This window comes from Saccopteryx leptura, chromosome 4 (genome assembly GCF_036850995.1).
Source record: "Saccopteryx leptura isolate mSacLep1 chromosome 4, mSacLep1_pri_phased_curated, whole genome shotgun sequence".
NCBI classification, from domain to species: domain Eukaryota; kingdom Metazoa; phylum Chordata; class Mammalia; order Chiroptera; family Emballonuridae; genus Saccopteryx; species Saccopteryx leptura.
This window is the reverse complement of record NC_089506.1, coordinates 107,101,410-107,121,311: the sequence shown is the minus strand read 5'-3', so window position 1 is coordinate 107,121,311 and position 19,902 is coordinate 107,101,410. Positions and strand designations below refer to the sequence as shown.

Below are 19,902 nucleotides of genomic sequence, written 5' to 3'. Positions count from 1 at the left end.
CAAGCTGGCGACTCTGGGGTTTTGAACCTGCGTCCTCAGCATCCCAGGTTGAAGCTCTATCCACTGTACCACCACTGGTCAGGAAGGACAGTACTAATGCATGCTCATCTACTTCAGTTGTCTAGTTTTATTCCCTTCAAACCACAGCTTTGTACATAGCACCCCAAGTAAAAGCTCTCCTTTATATGGAAAAAAAAAATCCTTAGTCTAGAATAAAAGCCCTCTACTCTCTAAATATGACCTACCTTTCTGGATCTTATACTATTCTCTGTGGGGCTGGTGCTCCAGTCAAGCTGAACTTCACTGTTTTCCAGAAAGACACTCACAATATGCTGACTTGTTTTCTTCACTACGTTTTCAACGCCTAGGACTTTTCACCAGCAGCATCCTCTGCCTTTACCAACATATCCAAATCCTACCAATCCTTTAAATTCGTATTTCTCAAAGCTGAGTAATATAAAAAAAAAACTGTGATGAATCTACAGAATACATTTTTGGACAGGCCGGAGTCCACAGGCCAGTTTGAAAAGAAAAGATAAGGAAAACTAAAGACTACTTCCATGACAATCTTTCAATTGCAAGTTATCACTTTGAAAGAGTCAATTTGTCTTCAGAACTGATAAAACAATTTGCATATTGTTAAAACAAAAATTTTAAAGCATTAAAGAACTCTTTTTTAGCTCCATGTCTAAGGTCAGTTGTAGAAACACTGCTTTAAGGCACAGCTTAAACATATTGACCCTGGAAAATGTTTTCATCATCCCTCGCTTATACATTCTTTTCTGAGTTTAGTATCCAATCACTTTCTACCTTGCAGTAGCTAATAAAATGTATGTAATAGTTTTCTAGAAAAACTGTAAGTTCTTTGAAGGCAGGGACCATATTTTATTTTTTTTAAATCCACCAGGCCTCAGCAAGTACTAGATGTAAGAACTGTAAGACCTGCATCTTATTTCGTAGTCCAAATCTCTTAAAAATATCTCATTCTTCTATGATACATACAATATATTACTGAAATTGTCCTATTGCTACAAAAAGTTCAGAGATTGTCTTAAATGTTAGGAAAAGTCCAAGTTATGAAACTAAAGATTTAAACAAAATGCCACAAAGCACAACTCTTCTGTGTTACTGTGAACAATGTTTTTACATTGTTCAACAGGAACAATGTAAAAATAAAATGATAAGTAGGTAAATAATAAAAAATTTCTAGAGTAAAAAAGTAAAAATACAAGGCTAATAGGAGAGGACCTATAAATATCTATGTAGTCTTATTAAGGCTTATATTTCTAATTCAACTTGTATTTTAGGCAGTCTTCAGTGTTTTATTTTGTTGTTGTTGTTTTCTGAAGTTGGAAACGGGGAGGCAGTCAGACAGTCTCTCACATGCGCCCCACCGGGATCCACCCGGCATGCCCACCAGGGCCTGATGCTCTGCCCATCTGGGGTGTTGCTCTGTTGCAACCAGAGCCATTCTAGCGCCTGAGGCAGAGGCCACAGAGCCATCCTCAGCACTGGGGCCAACTTGGCTACAGTGAAGCCTTGGCTGCGGGAAGGGAAGAGAGACAGAGAGGAAGGAGGGGGTGGGGTGGAGAAGCAGATGGGCGCTTCTCCTGTGTGCCCTGGCCGGGAATCAAACCCCGGACTCCTGCATGCCAGGCCGACTCTTTACCACTGAGCCAACGGGCCAGGGCCAGTCTTCAGTTTTTTAACTAGTGTATTTGAGTAAACTTTTCTTTGGCTATCTAGGAGAGGATTCATTGCTTCAGGCATGATGACAGCGGCTTGTTTTAACCTAGAACTTCGTCCTTCATACAGTATCTGGACAAGCGTGAGAGGATAGTGAAAGACAGGCAGGGTTATGGGGAACCCACTCTCTGGGTCATCTGAGCAAGCTGAAGTCAGTTTTTTCACTTAAAAATAGAGTAATAAGTTATGGTTTGCTAACGCCCCTTTTAGCTCTGAAACTGATAGCCTACAGCCATAAGTAAACATGGTTTGAAGGAGGTATTTCTTTGGGTAGTGCCGGTTATTTCTCCCCGAGCAAGGGCAACAAACTTTACAGAGCCTTCTCCCATTTCCTTTTAGGGCTGAGTTAGAAAAAGCGCTGTTCCCTTTCTGGTGGGTCCTCCAACGAGAGAGTTTCTAGCCTGCTCCGGGTTCAGTCCTCACCCCAATGCCAAAGACGACTGCTCCGGAGAAGGTTGGCCCCCCGTCCTCACCCGGCAGGAGGAGCGGTGTGACTCGCGATTAGTTCCCGGTCATAAATAACGTCGCACTTCTCCTCCCCCGTCCCGGGTGCGCCTACGCTGGGCCCGCCCTCCCAGGCCCAAGCCAGTTCTGCCGCCGACCACGGGCGTGTCTCCTTCCCCTAACCAGTGTTTAATTCTTAACTTAATCTCCCCTTCGCTCGACCCCAGGAAAGGGGTTTCCTACAGCGACCTCCAATGGAGAGGTGAGACCAGCGTCTATTTCCCTTCCTCCGACGCCTATCACATCCTCCAGCCAAGGAGAGTCCCGCAGCACGGACGCGCAGACTCAAGCCGCAGCCGACCTGCGCGCGCCTACGCGGCTCCCGCCCCCACCCCACGATCTCTACGCGGTTCGTTCCCGCCCCTTCCCAAGGCCCGCCTCCGCGCCTGCCGACCCGCCTGCTCACCCCTCGCGCTCGCTCGCGCGCGTACCCGACGCCCCGCCTTCACGCGTGCTCAATAACACTTCCCGGGGCCGGCCTACAAGCTTCTCCCGCCCCCGAGCTGTTTGAATATGCTAATGAGAGGCTAGAGACTAGCCAATACAATAGCGGAGCGGTGTATCACATGGCACGAGGACGTGTCAGGGGGCGGTGCCTCTGCAGCCCCTGCCCGAGTTAAAACCGGAGTGTGAGAGAGAAAAGCGCTTCAGTAGCGAGAGGGGCTGAGAAAGTGGTGACACCGCCGGGGTGCGGAGGGAGTCCCTGAAACTTCTCTTAACAGCCCCAGGGCCAGTCTCCCTTTAGCCCACTCCCCTCTTCGCCAGCTCCCAGGTCCCCACTCCCTGCAGCGGGGGTGGGGTGGGGAGCCAGGCCCGTCTCCCGCTGGGACACACACAGGGGCCGGGAGCGGGGACGGGACCCCCGAGGCGGGGGTGGGGGGGGGGGAACGGACTGAGAGACAGACGGCCGGGCGCCCGCCCGAGCGGGCAGGCGGGCAGGAGGAGGCGGAGACGGGGGTACGACGGGGAGGACTGGCTCTGGGAGTTTCCTCTCAACTATCGAGGGAGAAACTCCCCGCAGCCGGAGGAAAGACCCAGACGGTGTTTTCCTCCCGGGAGCCGCGCTCCCTCGCCCCGCGTAGCGGCGGTCGCCGCCGCCACCGGCGCCTCCACCTCTACCATCTCCTCTTTCTCTACCACTTCGGGCCCCGGTGTCCCTGGCCAGCACTATGCCCATCTTACTGTTCCTGATAGACACGTCTGCCTCTATGAACCAGCGCAGCCATCTGGGCACCACCTACCTGGACACGGCCAAAGGCGCGGTAGAGACCTTCATGAAGGTACCGACTGACCGAGCCCGGACCGGCGGCCCGCGGGCGGCAGGGGTGGCGGGGACAGCGGCCGGGGGCGGCGAGGCGGAGGTGTCGGGGACCTGACTGCGGGAGCTGCCGGGCTCGGGGGCCCCCTCCCCCACCGCGCGGGCGGCGGGCGCTGCGAGCCGGGCTCGGCCCGGCCCGGGCCGGGGCTCTGGCCCCAGGCGGTGTGTAGGAGCCGATTTGTGTGTGGGGGGCAGCGTGGAGGGGTGGCCGCGGCTGTGCGGTACTGGGGGGGGGGCGGCGGGGCTGCTGGGCACCCGTTCGCCGACTGTAATCTCGCCTCTGCTTCCTCTCTCGTTCGCCCTGTTCTTCCTCCCGTCCCCCACCCGCTCTTCCGCAGCTCCGTGCCCGGGATCCTGCCAGCAGAGGGGACAGGTACATGCTGGTCACTTTCGAAGAGCCACCCTATGCTATCAAGGTAACAGCCCTCGCCCTCCCCCTTCCCTGCTCCTTCCTCGCTCGCCCTCCCCGCCCCCCCATTCACCCTTCATTATGCTCCCCTCCCCCTCCCGCTGTGCTCTAGGCGCTGAGGTCTCTTTCCCTGCGGGCTCCCACCCCCTCCCCCGCCCCGGAGCGCCCTGGCGGGGCACGGAGTCGCGGGGCTACCGCCATCCCTTCCCCAGCCCGGCCCGGCGGCAGAGGCGCTGCGATCAACATGGCCGACATTTCCCCTCCGCGGCGTGAGCGGCAGCAATGAACTGTGGGGGATATTTATTCAAGTTAGCCCGAGTGACAGCCGGGCCCGGCCGCTCCGAGCCCGGGTTTGCATTAAAGGGGAATCGGCCCGAGGCTTGGCCGCTCTCACCCCGCTGGCGGGCCAGCGAGCCTTGTGGGTGGCTGCTGGCTGCGAGGTTGAGTCTTAAGATCTCCCCGGGAGGCCACGGGTCAGTGGGGCAGCTGTAGGTTAACTTCCGAAGTCCTGCCCACGTTGGCTTTCCACTAGTATATTGCATCCCTAAATTTTTGGTTTTAGGTTAGGGAGTAAATTTCCCAGGGAAGTTACATAGTTAGGCTGTCCAAAGCTGTAGCCCAGGCCGGTTTATTATTGCCACCTCAGGAATAGTTTCTTCAGCGGTGATAACGTATTAACATTAATCAATTAAAGAGTTAAGTGTAAAGCGAAGCAACTACTTGATGAACCACAGATTGTAATGGTTGCCTGTGTATATATGACTTTAAAAGATGAAAAAAAATTCTTAACATTTTTCTTTTTAGGCCGGATGGAAAGAAAACCATGCAACGTTTATGAATGAACTGAAAAACCTTCAGGCTGAAGGACTTACGACTCTTGGCCAATCCCTAAGGACAGCTTTTGATTTATTAAATTTAAATAGATTAGTAACTGGCATAGACAACTATGGGCAGGTAGGTTGAATGTTAAGGTGGAAATCACTTGATTCTTTTCTTTGTGGAAAAACACAGCCCAGCCCAAAAACTATAACGTGAAACACAAGTATAAAACATTTCAGGTTAAAGCATGACATACATATAATACAAAAATGAAACTGACCATGCTGTATATGGTTTTATGGCCCTCTTTTTCTTAAAATTTACTTGTATTCAGAATTAGAAGCTAAGTTATTTGCTATAATGTTGGTATGAATTTAGTTTTAATACCTTGCACTCATGACATAAAAGGGTAAACATCCTGCTTCACCACTCAAGTTTCTCTGATTCTCTTAACTACTGGCAGTTATACTACAGTAACTTTACAGACAGTAGTTGATTAGTGGTCTTCATTTCTGTTAGTAAAAAATGTTAGAGGAAATTATTCTATTATATATTAGGGTTTTATTTAATCATATTGTATAACTATGAAAGGTAAGATCTGCATTGGAGTGCAATAACTGGCTGAGTAGATTTAAGATTTCTCAGCTTTTTGAAGCTTATAAAGGAGCATTATGCAGGGAGAATTCTGAAGTCATTCCTGTATAAAATGGCAGGTCCAGAGATTTTTCTTTTTTAACTCTAAAACCTTGGAGAAAAGGCTGTTTGAAAATATGTAGGAACATTTCCTTACTTTCTTACCCCTTCCCACCCTCTGCCTGTTCTGCACTTTTATCTATTTAAAGCAGAGACAAGAGGTTTAGATCAAGTGATCACTATGGAATAATGTAAGGTGGTCTGTTAACGTTTTGAGATGTCAGGCCTGAAAGTAAAAGATGTGTTATGTGTAATGTTACACATAAAATATTAAATTCAAGGAGTTTAATTTTTATGATGTAGTGTAAAGCACTATTACCACAGTGACATTTAGTATACATTTTATTCTTTTCAAGTTTAGTGGCCACAGTTTTCATGAGTTTCACAAATTTCATGGGTGAATACTCTTTTTACTGTAACTTGTAGTTGCTTTATATGGAAAAACAGATTTGTCCCCTTGGTTTAGAAATGTTGGTATTTTACTTCTTAGGGGTAACTTAGCCAAATAGCATGTAAAGTACACCAGTTACAATTCAGAGTCACTTTGAGTCTATTTTTTTTTTATCTAATTGCACTTTCATTGTTTAAGTAAATATGTATATTCTTACCATATATCTGCCCATTTTCAGTGGAATGCCTTTATTCTGTAGCCTCAGTGTGTTTACATAAATACTTCCCTTTTTTCATACTATGTATCAGGATCTGTGGAGCCTACAGTACTAAATATTTGTATATAATCTCAATAATTGGAGGAAATGAGAAAAGGTGAACTAGATGAAAGACAACATTGATTTTATTGAGCATGTGAAAACCTTTTAAATTTCTAAATTTTCTTAAAAATCTAAATATGGGCATGTATGTGTAAGTATGTGTAGATACGTATATATGTGTACATATATATGGATAGATACTGCCATACTTGCACATACATGTGATTTTTCCCATAACCAAAAGTATTTTTAATATCTGTACTGCATCTGTTAATTTAGTTAGCATACCTGCAAGTAAAACATCTTTGAGATATTAACTAGGATACTAACAGAATTTGCAGGGCCTCTGTAAGGTTAAAGTAGCAGAGAACAAAATGATTCTTGGTGAATGTTTTTCTCAAGCACTTTGGATATCCCAATAAAAAAATCCTTGCATAAAGAAGTCCTTATAAATATTTAATTTTTATAATCAGTACGATTTGCTGATATTTCTATAATCATAGAACAATGTGTAGTTCCTAGTCAATCTTTTTCTTAATTATATATTATTAAATTGTTTATTACAGCTAAATTTCATATATATTTTCATATATGTTTACCAGAGTTTCAAACATAATGCTGATTTTTTGAGAGCCACTGAAAATTTGAACCAGCCTTGATATCTAAAGTTAGGGCATATCTTTAGTTTTGAAATCTGATTAAAGTTTTATGTGTAAGTTAGTTTATTTTTCATATTGTTACAAATTGTTCTGTTTTCTGTCAATGTTTTCAACTTGATCGCTTTTAAAATCTTTTTCCACACATTTGAGAAGAGAGAAGCATCAACTCATTGTTTCACTTTCTTGTTCCATTTAGTTGTGTATTCATTGATTGCTTCTCATACATGCCCTGACTGGGGATGGAACCTGTGACCTCTGGCATGTTGAGTGGATGCTTTGTCCATTGATCCACCCGGCCAGGGCCAGTCTTTTTTTTTTTTAATGTTAGAGTCCAATTAGGTTTAGATGCTAAATATTATTCTACTCAATGTATTAGTACTGATGAGATTGTTTCAGGACTTAGATTGGTACCTGATCTACTACTTTGTGTCCTCACTGTGAAGATAATCCTTGACCAGTACCCTAAAAAGAGATACAATATGTGTTTAATTTTTAGAATTTTCAGTGCCAAGTGTTTACTTCATTGAAAAAAAGGTGGCTTTTTAGATAGGATAAAATGGAGTGAATCTTAGAATAATTTTAACCAACTTTATTTTTCAGCATAAAGAACTTTTTGTGAACTTAGAAAATTCACATAGAGTTCTAAAAATACGATTTTTTCTTCCTTTGCATAAACGTTACCCAAACATTACCTATTTAGTACTCAGTACAAAATACAGGCTTCTCTTTAATGTTGGTAGGTCAAGTAATGAAAACTTGATACCCATTTAAATTTTGGTTTTCCATAGGCTATCAACAGATGTATTAACAGTTTGGTATTTATTGACCTACAGAGACATCTTTTCAAAAGAAAATAGATTATTATACTTGAACATACTACTGTGCTGAATATAAACTGCAAACACAATGGTCAATTGTGTTTGGTAAATTTTTTAAGTTCCTGAATATTTTTTCTAAATTTTAACTTTTGGTAAAGAACATATATCAAATTTGCAATCCTAATCATTTTTAAGTGTGTAGTTCAGTAATGTTAAGTACATTCACATTATTGTGCAATCAAGCTCTGGACCTTTCATCTTATAAAACTGAAATTATGCCCATTAAACAAATAACTCCTCACTTACCCTCCCCCCAGCCTTTGGCAACTTCCATTTTACATTTTGTCTCTGAATTTGGCTACTTTAGATATACGTCCTATAAGTGGAATCAAACAGTACAATTGACCTTGAACAATGCCAGAGGTTAGGTACACCAACCCCTGCTTTTGACTTCCCCAAAACTATACTAATAAACCTGTTGACTGGAAATTAGCACATGTTATGTGTGTTGCATGTATTATATACTGTATTCTTAAAAGTAACCTAGAGAAAAATGTTAAAATCATAAAGACATTTATAGTACTGCACATTTCTATTGGAAAGAAACCATGTATAATTGGACCTACACAGTTCAATCCCATGTTCACGGGTCAACTGTATTTGTCTTTTTGTGACTGGCTTATTTCACTTAGCATAATGTCCTCAAGGTTCATACATGCTATATAGCATGTGTCAAGATTTCATTCCTTTTAAAGGCTGAAAAATGTTTCATTGTATGTATAGACCACATATTGCTATCCATTCATCTGTCGGTGGACACTTGAGTTGCTTCCACCTCTTGGCTATTGTGAGTAGGGCTGCTATTAATATAGTGTTCAAATGTGAAAGATCTTGCTTTCAATTCTTTTGGATATATACCCTGAAGTGCAGTTGGATCATATGGTAAATCTCTTTAAATTTTTGAGGAACCACTGTATTGCTTCCTGTAGCAGTTGCACTATTTTATATTTCCACTAACTGCACAAGAATTCCAATCTCTGCATCCTTGCCTACACCGTTTTCTGTTTTTCTGATATTAGTCATCCTGATGGGTATGAGATTATAACCTTATTGGTTATTTGTATTTACCTAATTTATGTTGAGTATCTCTTCATATGCTGGTTGGATATTTTTGTAAATAGGCTTTAGAGAAGTGTCTATTCAAGATTTAGCTCATTAAAAAAGGTTTATTTTTGAGTTGTAAGAGTTCTTTAAAGATTCTGAATACTAATTCCTTATCAGATAATGTGATTTGTAAATATTTTCTCACGTTTCAGGGCTTGCCTTTTCACCCTATTGATTGTTTCTTTGGATGCATTGAAATTTTAGTTTCTAATATAGTCCAATTTATCAGCAGTTTCTTTTGTTGCCCATGCTTCTGTTGTCATATCCAAGCAATCATTGCCAAACCCAATGTCTTTGAAGCTTTTCCTCTATATTTTGTTTTAGGAGTTCTAGTTTTTAATCCTTTTTGAGTAAATTTTTACTGTAGGGCGAGGTTTTAACCTCTTTTCTTTTGCATATAGACATCTAGTATTCCCAACACTAGTTGTTGAGACTGCTTTTTCCTCACTCTAAGATCTTGGGAAGTCCCTGAACTTTTAACCGTTCTAAAATTATTTTCAGTAATTACTATTGGCTGATAGGGGACTCTACAGTCAAACTTGTTTAATTGTATAAAAAAAGAGGAATGACCAGGAATGTGAAGACTAGAATCCCATTTTGACCTTAACATTTGCATGTAACATTGGGCAGTCAGTTTTACCACTCTGCACCTCTGCTGGTTTATATTCCAAATTGCCAATAATGAAGCCATTGTACCTTATTACAGAATCAGTGAGAAGCCTGAGAGGGTTAAACGGGATAGGATGGTAAAATGTATTTTAAAAATTATGAGGTGCTTGCTTAGTAAGACATAAAGCATACTTTTTTAATCAACAGATTTTTACCTCTTCTATTATTTTTCAGCTCAAAATTTGAAATAACAATTACAAAAATCTAGTAATATTTAAGGCTGAATTTTATTAAATGGTTTAAAATCTATTAGTGGTATATTAATTCTATATATTTTCTTATTGGACTTTGTATTCTTTTTTGGGAAGCATTGTGAAAATTAAATAGTATAACTTGGCTAAAGTTGCCATAAGGGCAATTGACAATCATGGAATAAAGTACAGGGATAGTGTTTTAAAATAATTTATTAAGTAAAAGCTAGATGTAGGTAAATCAGGAAGTCGTCAGTTTGCAGGAATAAAAGTTAGAAAAGGATCCCTTAGGAGACAAAAGCACAAGCTTTAGGATTCTTTCATATAGGAGTTCCCCCTAGTGCATTTAGGATGAGAATTATCTAAGTTTGATTTGCAAGGAAGCCTTGAGGAGTATATCTGTTGAGTAAATTAAGGAATAGTTTAATATTTGAGCTCATAGCATAAAATGGATATGATTTATTTTTCACTGAGCATTAATTTTTAAGGTGGCAATTAAAAAATTCAAAGATTTTTATTTTCTTTGAAAATACTTGCTAGAATTTTTCTTCATATGTTTACACTTTAAATCTGTTTTCTAAAGCATCAAAACTACCCTGGTCATGGTCTTTCAAAAGCAAATGAAAAAGAATAAGGACATCATTGCAGTCTTAATAAGAAATTATTTTTAAAAAGTAGAGACAAGAAATAAAAGGTTCTACTTATTCAAACAGAATTTTATTTTTCTTCAAGCGAGATCTCAGTAATTATCGTACACAGTTAAACTGTACAACTGAAAATTAAAAGGCCAGGAACAATTCACTGAATGAAAGAATTCACTTATTTAAGTATTTTGACTTGATTTAAGGTCATCTGGGTCAGAATTAGCCACAAGGATAGTTTATCCATGTTCATGTTATGGATTTCTTCAAAGTGATGTGTAATATGTTATAACGTGAGAGATTTTCTTAAATATTTGAAATTACTTTTAGCCACCATACTCCTTTATTTAAATTTATAATCTATAATTAAAGTTGTCTTGGTGGGCAATTTTTGGTTGAACACAAATCAGCTGTGCTTTTTATTTAATTTTAAAAATTCTTTATATAAACTTAATTTTTGTTTAACCTTATTATCGATCTGTTTAACTTAAACATGGTCACCAGACCATAAACAAACAACTGAAGTGTTTGGGGTTTGATTTAGGTTTTATGTATTCCCTGATTGTTCTTCCCACCAACTTTATTTTTTTTTTTGTATTTTTCTGAAGTTGGAAACGGGGAGGCAGTCAGACATACTCCCACATGCGCCCAACAGGGATCCATCCGGCATGCCCACCAGGTGGCGATTCTCTGCTCATCTGGGGTGTTGCTCTGTTGCAACCAAGGCCATTCTAGCACCTGAGGCAGAGGCCACAGAGCCATCCTCAGCGCCCGGGCTAACTGCTCCAATAGAGCCTTGGCTGCGGGAGGGGAAGAGAGAGACAGAGAGGAAGGAGAGGGGGAGGGGTGGAGAAGCAGATGGGCACTTCTCCTGTGTGCCCTGGCTGGGAATCGAACCTGGGACTCCTGCATGCCAGGCTGATGCTCTACCACTGAGCCAACTGGCCAGGGCCCCACCAACTTTTAATTGAAATACAACTTAATACATATATCCTAAGTCTGAACATTAGTGAATTTTATTACACAATCTTGAAAAAATTGAACTTTTGCATCTACTGACAGAACTTTTCATTGGACTTTCTATAAGTATTTTCTTATGATTATTGTTTCATATGGCTATAGAATTCATAGTGATGTTAGAAGTTGACTCCATTTTTTTCATGAAGAAAATAAGTCCTAGAGAAGTTAAAACAGTTTCACATTTCTGAACTATTTTAAAGATACCAATTGATTAAGGAATAGTTATGCAGATTTTATTAGCAATTTATATAATGTTTAAGAATAAATTTAAGTTAAAGGTTTAACCAGTAGATCTGAGTCCCTTTTTATTTATTTATTTATTTATTTATTTATTTATTTATTTTTATTTTACTGAAGCTGGAAATGGGGAGAGACAGACAGACTCTCACATGCGCCCGACTGGGATCCACCCGGCACGCCCACCAGGGGCGACGCTCTGCCCCTCTGGGGCATCGCTCTGCCGCGACCAGAGCCACTCTAGCGCCTGGGGCAGCGGCCAAGGAACCACCCCCAGCGCCCGGGCCGTCTTTGCTCCAATGGAGCCTCGGCTGCGGGAGGGGAAGAGAGAGACAGAGAGGAAGGAGGGGTGGGGGTGGAGAAACAAATGGGCGCCTCTCCTATGTGCCCTGGCCGGGAATCGAACCCGGGTCCCCCGCACACTAGGCTGACGCTCTACCGCTGAGCCAACCGGCCAGGGCCTGAGTCCTTTTTTGAGGGGTGTGTGTAGAATTCTCTAATAAAATACACATTCTTTCAGTCCCTCTGAAAACTGGTTATATAATTTTGTCAGTGTGTTGCACTGAGTCTTTCTTGTAATACCCTATGAAAATACAGTTTGTTAGCTTCAACTGAATTTTTCTGCCCACTCCCTTGTTTGGAAAAAAGAATATGAATGTGGAGGATAGTTGACAGGATTTTTTTTTTTACCATTTTTAGTTTAAGGCCTAGATGCTAATATATGTGTATATTTAATAGCACTTTTAGACTTTTTATTTCATAGTTATACTGCTGATGTAAGGTTTTTAATACAGAGCTATTAACTTAGTTAATTTAATCAACTTTTCCAGTATAGTATGCCTGCCAGTATTGTTATGTTTATAGCTTTTTACTTGGACAGTTTTGTAATTAGTTTATTATGCTTTTTTTCATGTAAGCTAATTTTGAGAATCTTGTATCATTGTGGTTTTGTGGGGTTTTCTTGTTTTTTATTTACAGAGACAGAGTCAGAGAGGGATAGACAGGGACAGACAGACAGGAATGGAGAGAGATGAGAAGCATCAATCATTAGTTTTTTGTTGCGACACCTTAGTTCATTGATTGCTTTCTCATATGTGCCTTGACCATGGGCCTTCAGCAGACTGAGTAACCCCTTGCTCAAGCCAGCGACCTTGGGTCCAAGCTGGTGAGCTTTACTTAAACTAGACGAGTCCGTGCTCAATCTGGCGACCTCGGGGTCTCGAACCTGGTTCCTCTGCATCCCAGTCCGACGCTTTATCAGCTGCGCCACCGCCTGGTCAGTCTCATTGTGTTTTAAGATTCAGAAAAATCTACTTGGTTCTATGTATTCCCACTTTACCCATGAGCTACTGGCAAGTTACGTAATCTCTGCCTTAGTATCCGCACAGGGAAAATGGGGTGAAAAGATCCATCTTGCAGGATTGTGGTAAAGATTAAGTGATATACAACATAATTTATTATTATAGCATATTATTATTTTTGTGAATTTCCTTTTATTTGAATTTTAAAAATTGGAATTACGGTTACATAGAGAATTTTATCCAGTTTTGTTTTGAACAATCAGTGTGATACTGAAAAGTGCTTCATCAGAACTCTGCCTGGTGCTGCCACTTACTAGCCTATGTTGCATTTATATGTTCTTTAATCTCACTGAGTTTCCAATTTTTCAGCCACTAAATGGTGATAATACTAATCTGGAAAATTTTTATAAGAATTAGAAATACATGTTCTTTTAACAGAAATTTTATTTAGACTTTTTGTTGTTGGGTATCCCAAATCCAAGCTCAACCACGTAAACATTTGTTAATTATCTAACAAAGTGTCTGCTTGGTACACGGTACAAGTTCAGATGATGGTGATTATCATCCTCCCTAATAGTGTGGTTAACACTTGACAAGGTTAAGCTTCCTAATTTGAAACCTTTCAAAAAAACCAAAAAACAAAAATTGTTTCATAATCCATCATGTGAAGCTGGAATTAGGAGCAGTTCCAGCTAAAGTAAAATTTGTTGCCATAGGGAACACAATGGCTTTTGGTTTTGAATTGAGGCTCTCTATAGATTTTTTCCAAAAATATTGTCTTGTAAAAGTCTTTTCCCAAAAGTCTGTTTCTTGTTCAGAAACAGCTTAATAAAAGCAAGCACTTAAAACGATCTTAAAAAGATTTTGTATTTATTTTAATTTTTTGTATTTTAATAGAGAGAGGAAGAGAGGGTGATAAGCATCAACCTGTAGTTGCTTTCACTTTTTTTAGTTGTACTTGAACCTTCTCTTAACTTGACTGGGGCTGAGCCAGTCTCCCCATGCTCAAGCCAGTGACCTTGGGCTTTTCATGGCATTGATCTTTGGGCTCAAGCTGGTGAGCATTGGGATCAAGATGATTTCCCACTCGAGCCAGTGACCCCACACACTGAAGAAAGCCCATGCTCAGATCCAGCGACTTGGAGGTTTTGAACCCTCGACCTCAGTAGTTTGGGTCAGTGCTTTACTGTGCTACTACTGGTTAAGCTAAAAAAATTTTTTTTGATTTTCAAAGCAAGAAAGGTTTTAAGCTTCTTTGAGAAAATTTATATCTGGGTCCATTTCTAGGGCTTTGTAACTATGTTTTAGAATTCAAGTTGGAGATGATTAGGATAGGGGTGAAGGGGAGGTTTTTATTCATAAGAAAGGTCAAGTATAAAATGTATGATCCCTGTTATTGTTTGTAATGTAGATTTATTGTGGGGAAATAACAATAATACAAGCCTAGGAAGGATTTTTTTATGTGGCTTTTCTAGGGCATGTGTGATTTGAAATTTTATTATTGGTATATTGAGAGCTAGTTGCCCATAAATTATATTTTAACTTATTAAGAGGATTAGTTGTAACCAAAGGACAAATTTATATCAGCCTAATAATGTCTTAACACTAGTCTTATGTCCTCTTACCTTTTCTCATCTGTGCCTTAAAAAGGTATGACATTTTAATAATTTTTATCCCTAGTTTTGCCCAGATGTGCTATTGGGGAGAAAGTTTATTGTAGAAATTAAAACAATTTTTAGTGTTTGAGAAATAGTAATTGTAGCATTAGTAATTGAGTAATATAATTTGTAACTAGTGAATGACATGATTGGTAATTGGTAGGTTAAATGAATGAATACTTTCCATTTGTGTCATAGCTGGTAAATCTAAGTAAATATTAGGAAACACTAATGAAGTCCTCCAAGTATTCTGGAGTTTAAACACTGAAGCATCTAAACAATTCTGAAAGGATTAAAAACATTATTATTTTTAACAAGAGATTATTTTTATTTACTGGAACTAAAGATGATTGAGTATGCGGTGTTCTGTGAAACTTTGTAAAAAACCAAAGTGGGTAGTGTTATAAAGGTTAAGTCTGAAAGAAAATGACAGTGTGGAGTACCTTTGGATTATCCAGAATAAGTGAAACGATCTTTTGGTCTCTGTTAATGCCTTAGTTGTGATGGTTCCTGATCATTTAATATAAAATTAAGATTTTTTGTTGTGCAATTTTAGTCATCAGTCCTATTTCTCAAAGCAATAAGTTAGAAAAAAATAATAAAAAAAGAAATTGGCTCCAGAAATTCGGCCAAAATCAGGTAGTAGTAGAAAGAGCAAAGGTCTTCATATCTAAATTTTATTGGTAACTCATGATGGCTCATATTTAGCCCAAACAAGATTTGTTTATTGAATGCAAATACTAATGTAAAAAAAATCTTTTATCATATTCTTAGATCTTCCATTTTTATGAGCTATAGCAGCAGTCTACAGTGTAACAATCTGCAGTCATCCATATATGACATCTGCTTTTCCGTGAGGTTCATTTCTAAGGAATAACCTTGGTGGATTTATATGTATAGTTAGGAAGACTTATAAAATTTCTTTAAACAGTAGGCCCAAATATGTGGATAGTATTTTGTTTTTCCAAAAAAGTCATCTACTTTGAAAACTTAAAATCTATATACACTTGGGAAGGTATTTAGCATATCATGCATTAATAAATGTTTGAATTGTAATCTAGCAGAGTGGATTTCTAGAAACTTGTTACTCAAGTATATACACCTGTGTAATGGGTTTGGAAAAATTTAAATATTTCTTTTAAAAAATCTCGCTGAAATTAGGTTATCATCCCTTCTAGATCTAGAAAATGAAAACCATAGTTTTTACAAAACAGGGTCCATTAACATTAATCTGGCATTATGATTTATTTAATTAAATTATTTTTAGGTTGTCCGTCAGCTGTTGCATATGAGAAACAATGGACTCAGTTTTCCCAAGTGCTTATCATGAGTTTTCCTTTATTAAATTGTACGCTTTATTGCTAACTTGACTGATACACATGCTTATTAGGCAGTTCCTTCTCATTATCAATTGCTGTCTTGAAGATAACTGTGGAATGTTACGATAAAATTCCATCGTTGTAGGACAGCTGTGTGTGTGAATGATTCTTTTGAGATCATATTCATATTCATAATATGTATGTTTTTAGACAGAAATAACCATAATGGTTAAAGATGTAACTTACCTAGACTTTTGCAAAGATAATAGCTGTAGATTTAGTGGTAATTAAAAACCCAAGTAGATGATTAATCTTGATAGAGTAGGCAGAGCTATATGATTTATTGTAGTCAGATTAATTTTATTAGTGTATAACTTCAGTTGTCTTTGAAAATATGTTTTCTTCTTGGCTTTTATTTTTTACTTTTCTTGCCATGTTTCTTTTTTTTTAAAATTAGAAGAGGAGAGGATTTATTTATTTATTTAAAAAATTTTTTTACAGAGACAGAATCAGAGAGAGGGATAGATAGGGACAGACAGACAGGAATGGAGAGAGATGAGAAGCATCAATCATCAGTTTTTAGTTGCGACACTTGAGTTGTTCATTGATTGCTTTCTCATATGTGCCTTGACTGTGGCCTTTAGCAGACTGAGTAACCCCTTGCTCAAGCCAGCGACCTTGGGTCCAAGCTGATGAGCTTTGCTCAAACCAGATGAGCCTGCGCTCAAGCTGGAGACCTCGGGGTCTCTAACCTGGGTCCTCTGCATTCCAGTCCGATGCTCTATCCACTGTGCCACCACCTGGTCAGGCTCTTGCCATGTTTCTAAGATGTTTATAATGTGTGCTTTACTGGAATAATTATTTCCTAGATTGATATTACCCAATTCATTTAATATAGTTGATATATTAAGTTCTTACCCAGAATGTACTTCTTAAGTAAAATGATATTTTTTGATACCCTCATTACTCATTTTATGCCAGTATATAAACACTTATTTGGCTGCTACTACTGTTTTATATTACCAAAACCAATCATTGATTTGTTAGAGTAATCTTATTCAAACTTTACATTTTAGTTTAAATCTAAAACTCAAATTCTGTGAAAATATTAAATATTTTAAATATATTGAATTTATATTGCTGTCCTTTGATGTGGTATTCTTAGCCTTATCAGTTATTGACTTTCCTTAACATTAACTTTTTTTTTAATTAAGAGGTGGGGAGGCAGAGACAGACCACCACATGCACCCTGATCGGGATCCTTTCAGCAAGTGGTCTGATGGGTCGATGCGCTGCCCATCTGGGGCTGCTGCTCCATTGCTCTGCAACTGAGCTATTTTAGTGCCTGAGGTAAGGCTATGGAGCCATCCTCAGTGCCTGGGGCCAACTTTGTTTGAACCATTTGAACCTTAGCTGCAGAGGGTGGAGTAGAATGAAAGAAGGAGGAGGGGTGGAGAAGCAGATGGTTGCTTCTCCTGTGTGCCTTAACTGGGAATCGAACCTGGGACTTCCATACACCAGGCCAGTGCTCCACCGCTGAGCCAACCAGCCAGGGCCTGTAACATTCATTTTTCTCAGTTAATTTTCTAGTTCTTATAGTCATTATTTATTGCATCATTGCTATTTAGTTTATTATTTAAAGTAAATTCTAGGATATTGCTCCTTTCTTATTATATATATTAAAACAAATATATGGGATTCTCTCCTCTTTTGCTTATCTTAATTTTCCATCTGTTTTTAATGCTGTTATATATTTAACATAAAGAATTACATGGCTAGGTAAAGGAACTGTATTGGTACACAATTGTATAATGGAATTACTTGAAACATTTTTTTTAATAGATACAGACCTTAATGTATTCTAAGAACTAGGTTTTTATACACTAGCAGGTTTTTAAAGTTTTATTTTTAGATACTAAGTGCCTTTTAATTTTGAAGAGTACTTGTTTTTCTTTAATTTTTTGACAGAGACATAGAGTCAGAGAGAGGGACAGATAGGGACAGACAGACAGGAAGGGAGAGAGATGAGAAGGATCAATTCTTCATTGCGGCACCTTAGTTGTTCACTGATTGCTTTCTCATATGTGCCTTGACCCAGGGGTGGGGGGCTACACCAGAGCGAGTGACCCCTTGCTCAAGCCAGTGACTTTGGGCTCAAGCCAGCGACCTTTGGGCTCAAGCTAGCGACCATGGGGTCACGTCTATGAATCTATGCGCAAGCCAGCGACCCCATTCTCAAGCTGACGGCCTTAGGGCTTTTGAACTTGGGACCTCCGCATCCCAGTGCTCTATCCACTGTGCCATCACCTGGTCAGGCAAAGAGTACTTGTTTTGAATATGTAATATTCAAAACTACAATAATGCTCATTTCCATTCTACCAAGGCACCCATGGTTAATCGGTTGGTAATGTATTCTTAGGAGATTTTTTGTATATAGTCAAAAGTATTATTTTAAAACCACTAATTTTTTAAGATGAATATTTTAGAGTTTTTACATCAAAAGACTTGTTTATGCCACACCATTTGAGATCTTAACTATAAAAGTAAAAATCTTGCTGAATTCTAAAATAAATCTAAAATTTGTAATTCTGGCTTTGGAATATTGATTTCAATGTACATCTGTCAGGCCTTTGACTTAAATATGTTTTATTTGGAATGTGTAATTAGTCTGTTGCATATTCATCCCTAAATATAATGAATTTGCCCATCCTTTAAAAAAGTAACTAAACAGTGTTAATGACAATGAATTAATGAATGGAAAATTAATTTTAGGGCTATGATTTCATAGCTCTTACTATTGTAGTTTTAGGCTAAAATAAAAAAAAGAGCTGATATAAAGATTAATTTTAAGTATGATTTAATATTAAGTATGTAAATATTAGTGCAGGTAATAATATTGAAAAAATTCTAGTTGTGGTATGTAAATGTCAAAGAGCTGTACCGAACTAAAAATGTTAATTTAGTTGTTAGAAACTATGTATTAAAAGTTCCTGTTATATTTTTTGTAATAGTATTTATTATTATCAGTATTATGACTAATAAGTCTTTGTTTTGTTTTTTTGTTTTTTGGGGTTTTTTTTTGTATTTTTCTGAAGCTGGAAACGGGGAGAGACAATCAGACAGACTCCCGCATGTGCCCGACCGGAATCCACCCGGCACGCCCACCAGGGGACGATGCTCTGCCCCTCTGGGGCGTCGCTCTGCTGCGACCAGAGCCACTCTAGTGCCTGGGGCAGAGGCCAAGAAGCCATCCCCAGCGCCCGGGCCATCTTTGCTCCAATGGAGCCTTGGCTGCGGGAGGGGAAGAGAGAGACAGAGAGGAAGGAGGGGGGGGGTGGAGAAGCAAATGGGCGCTTCTCCTTCGTGCCCTGACCGGGAATCGAACCCGGGTCTCCCGCATGCCAGGCCGACGCTCTACCGCTGAGCCAGCCGGCCAGGGCCTAATAAGTCTTTGGATGTGAGCTGTATCCTAAGATACTTTTATTTTAGAAAGAGGGTTAAAGTAGAATATTATGTTTAATATTATTGTTTCTATATTAAAATTTTTTATAGACTCTGAATTTTGTTAAATTATGTAAGGAATTATATAAAAAGTTTCTAAGTGAATAGGAGGTGGTTTGTCATATTTTAAGAAACATTGTTACCTGTTTACTGTCTGTGGTAATAGAGGGAAATAAGATAGATATTTTTATTGTAGTAGATTCTACAAAGGTGTAAATAAAGAAAACCTAAAGATCTAACCTAGCAATTTAACTGTTCTAAAATTTTTAATAGCAGTCCTGCTTAGTACTTACTTATTCTGTATATGCAGGAGAACTTTTAGTGGGGACTAGTATGTATTTCTCAAGGCAACCCTTTCTATCTTTTTGCTTGTTAATATTATTTGCATGAAGCACAGGCTATTTCTGGAAATTTCTGATATTCTTGCTAGGTGATATTTTAGCCTAGATGTATAAGATATTATACATCTTAACATCTATTTTGTTAATTGCTACTTGCCATAGCTTTCTGGGCATATAGCAAAAT

At 39.3% G+C, this 19,902-nt stretch overlaps 1 protein-coding gene and 1 pseudogene across 1 annotated transcript in view; both read left to right on the top strand.

The window, feature by feature from the left end:
• The window catches only part of LOC136404214 (DNA-binding protein inhibitor ID-2 pseudogene), a 51,104-nt pseudogene extending 48,343 nt beyond the window's left edge, over positions 1-2,761 (top strand).
• Positions 2,762-2,902: 141 nt separating this feature from the next.
• INTS6 (integrator complex subunit 6) overlaps positions 2,903-19,902 on the top strand; it is an 89,460-nt gene continuing 72,460 nt past the window's right edge. Inside the window, exons 1-3 of the mRNA XM_066380934.1 lie at positions 2,903-3,530; positions 3,907-3,984; positions 4,782-4,931. Of these exons, the coding sequence (XP_066237031.1) occupies positions 3,420-3,530; positions 3,907-3,984; positions 4,782-4,931 (339 nt within the window). The 5' untranslated portion in view covers positions 2,903-3,419. The remainder of the gene's footprint in view (positions 3,531-3,906; positions 3,985-4,781; positions 4,932-19,902) is intronic.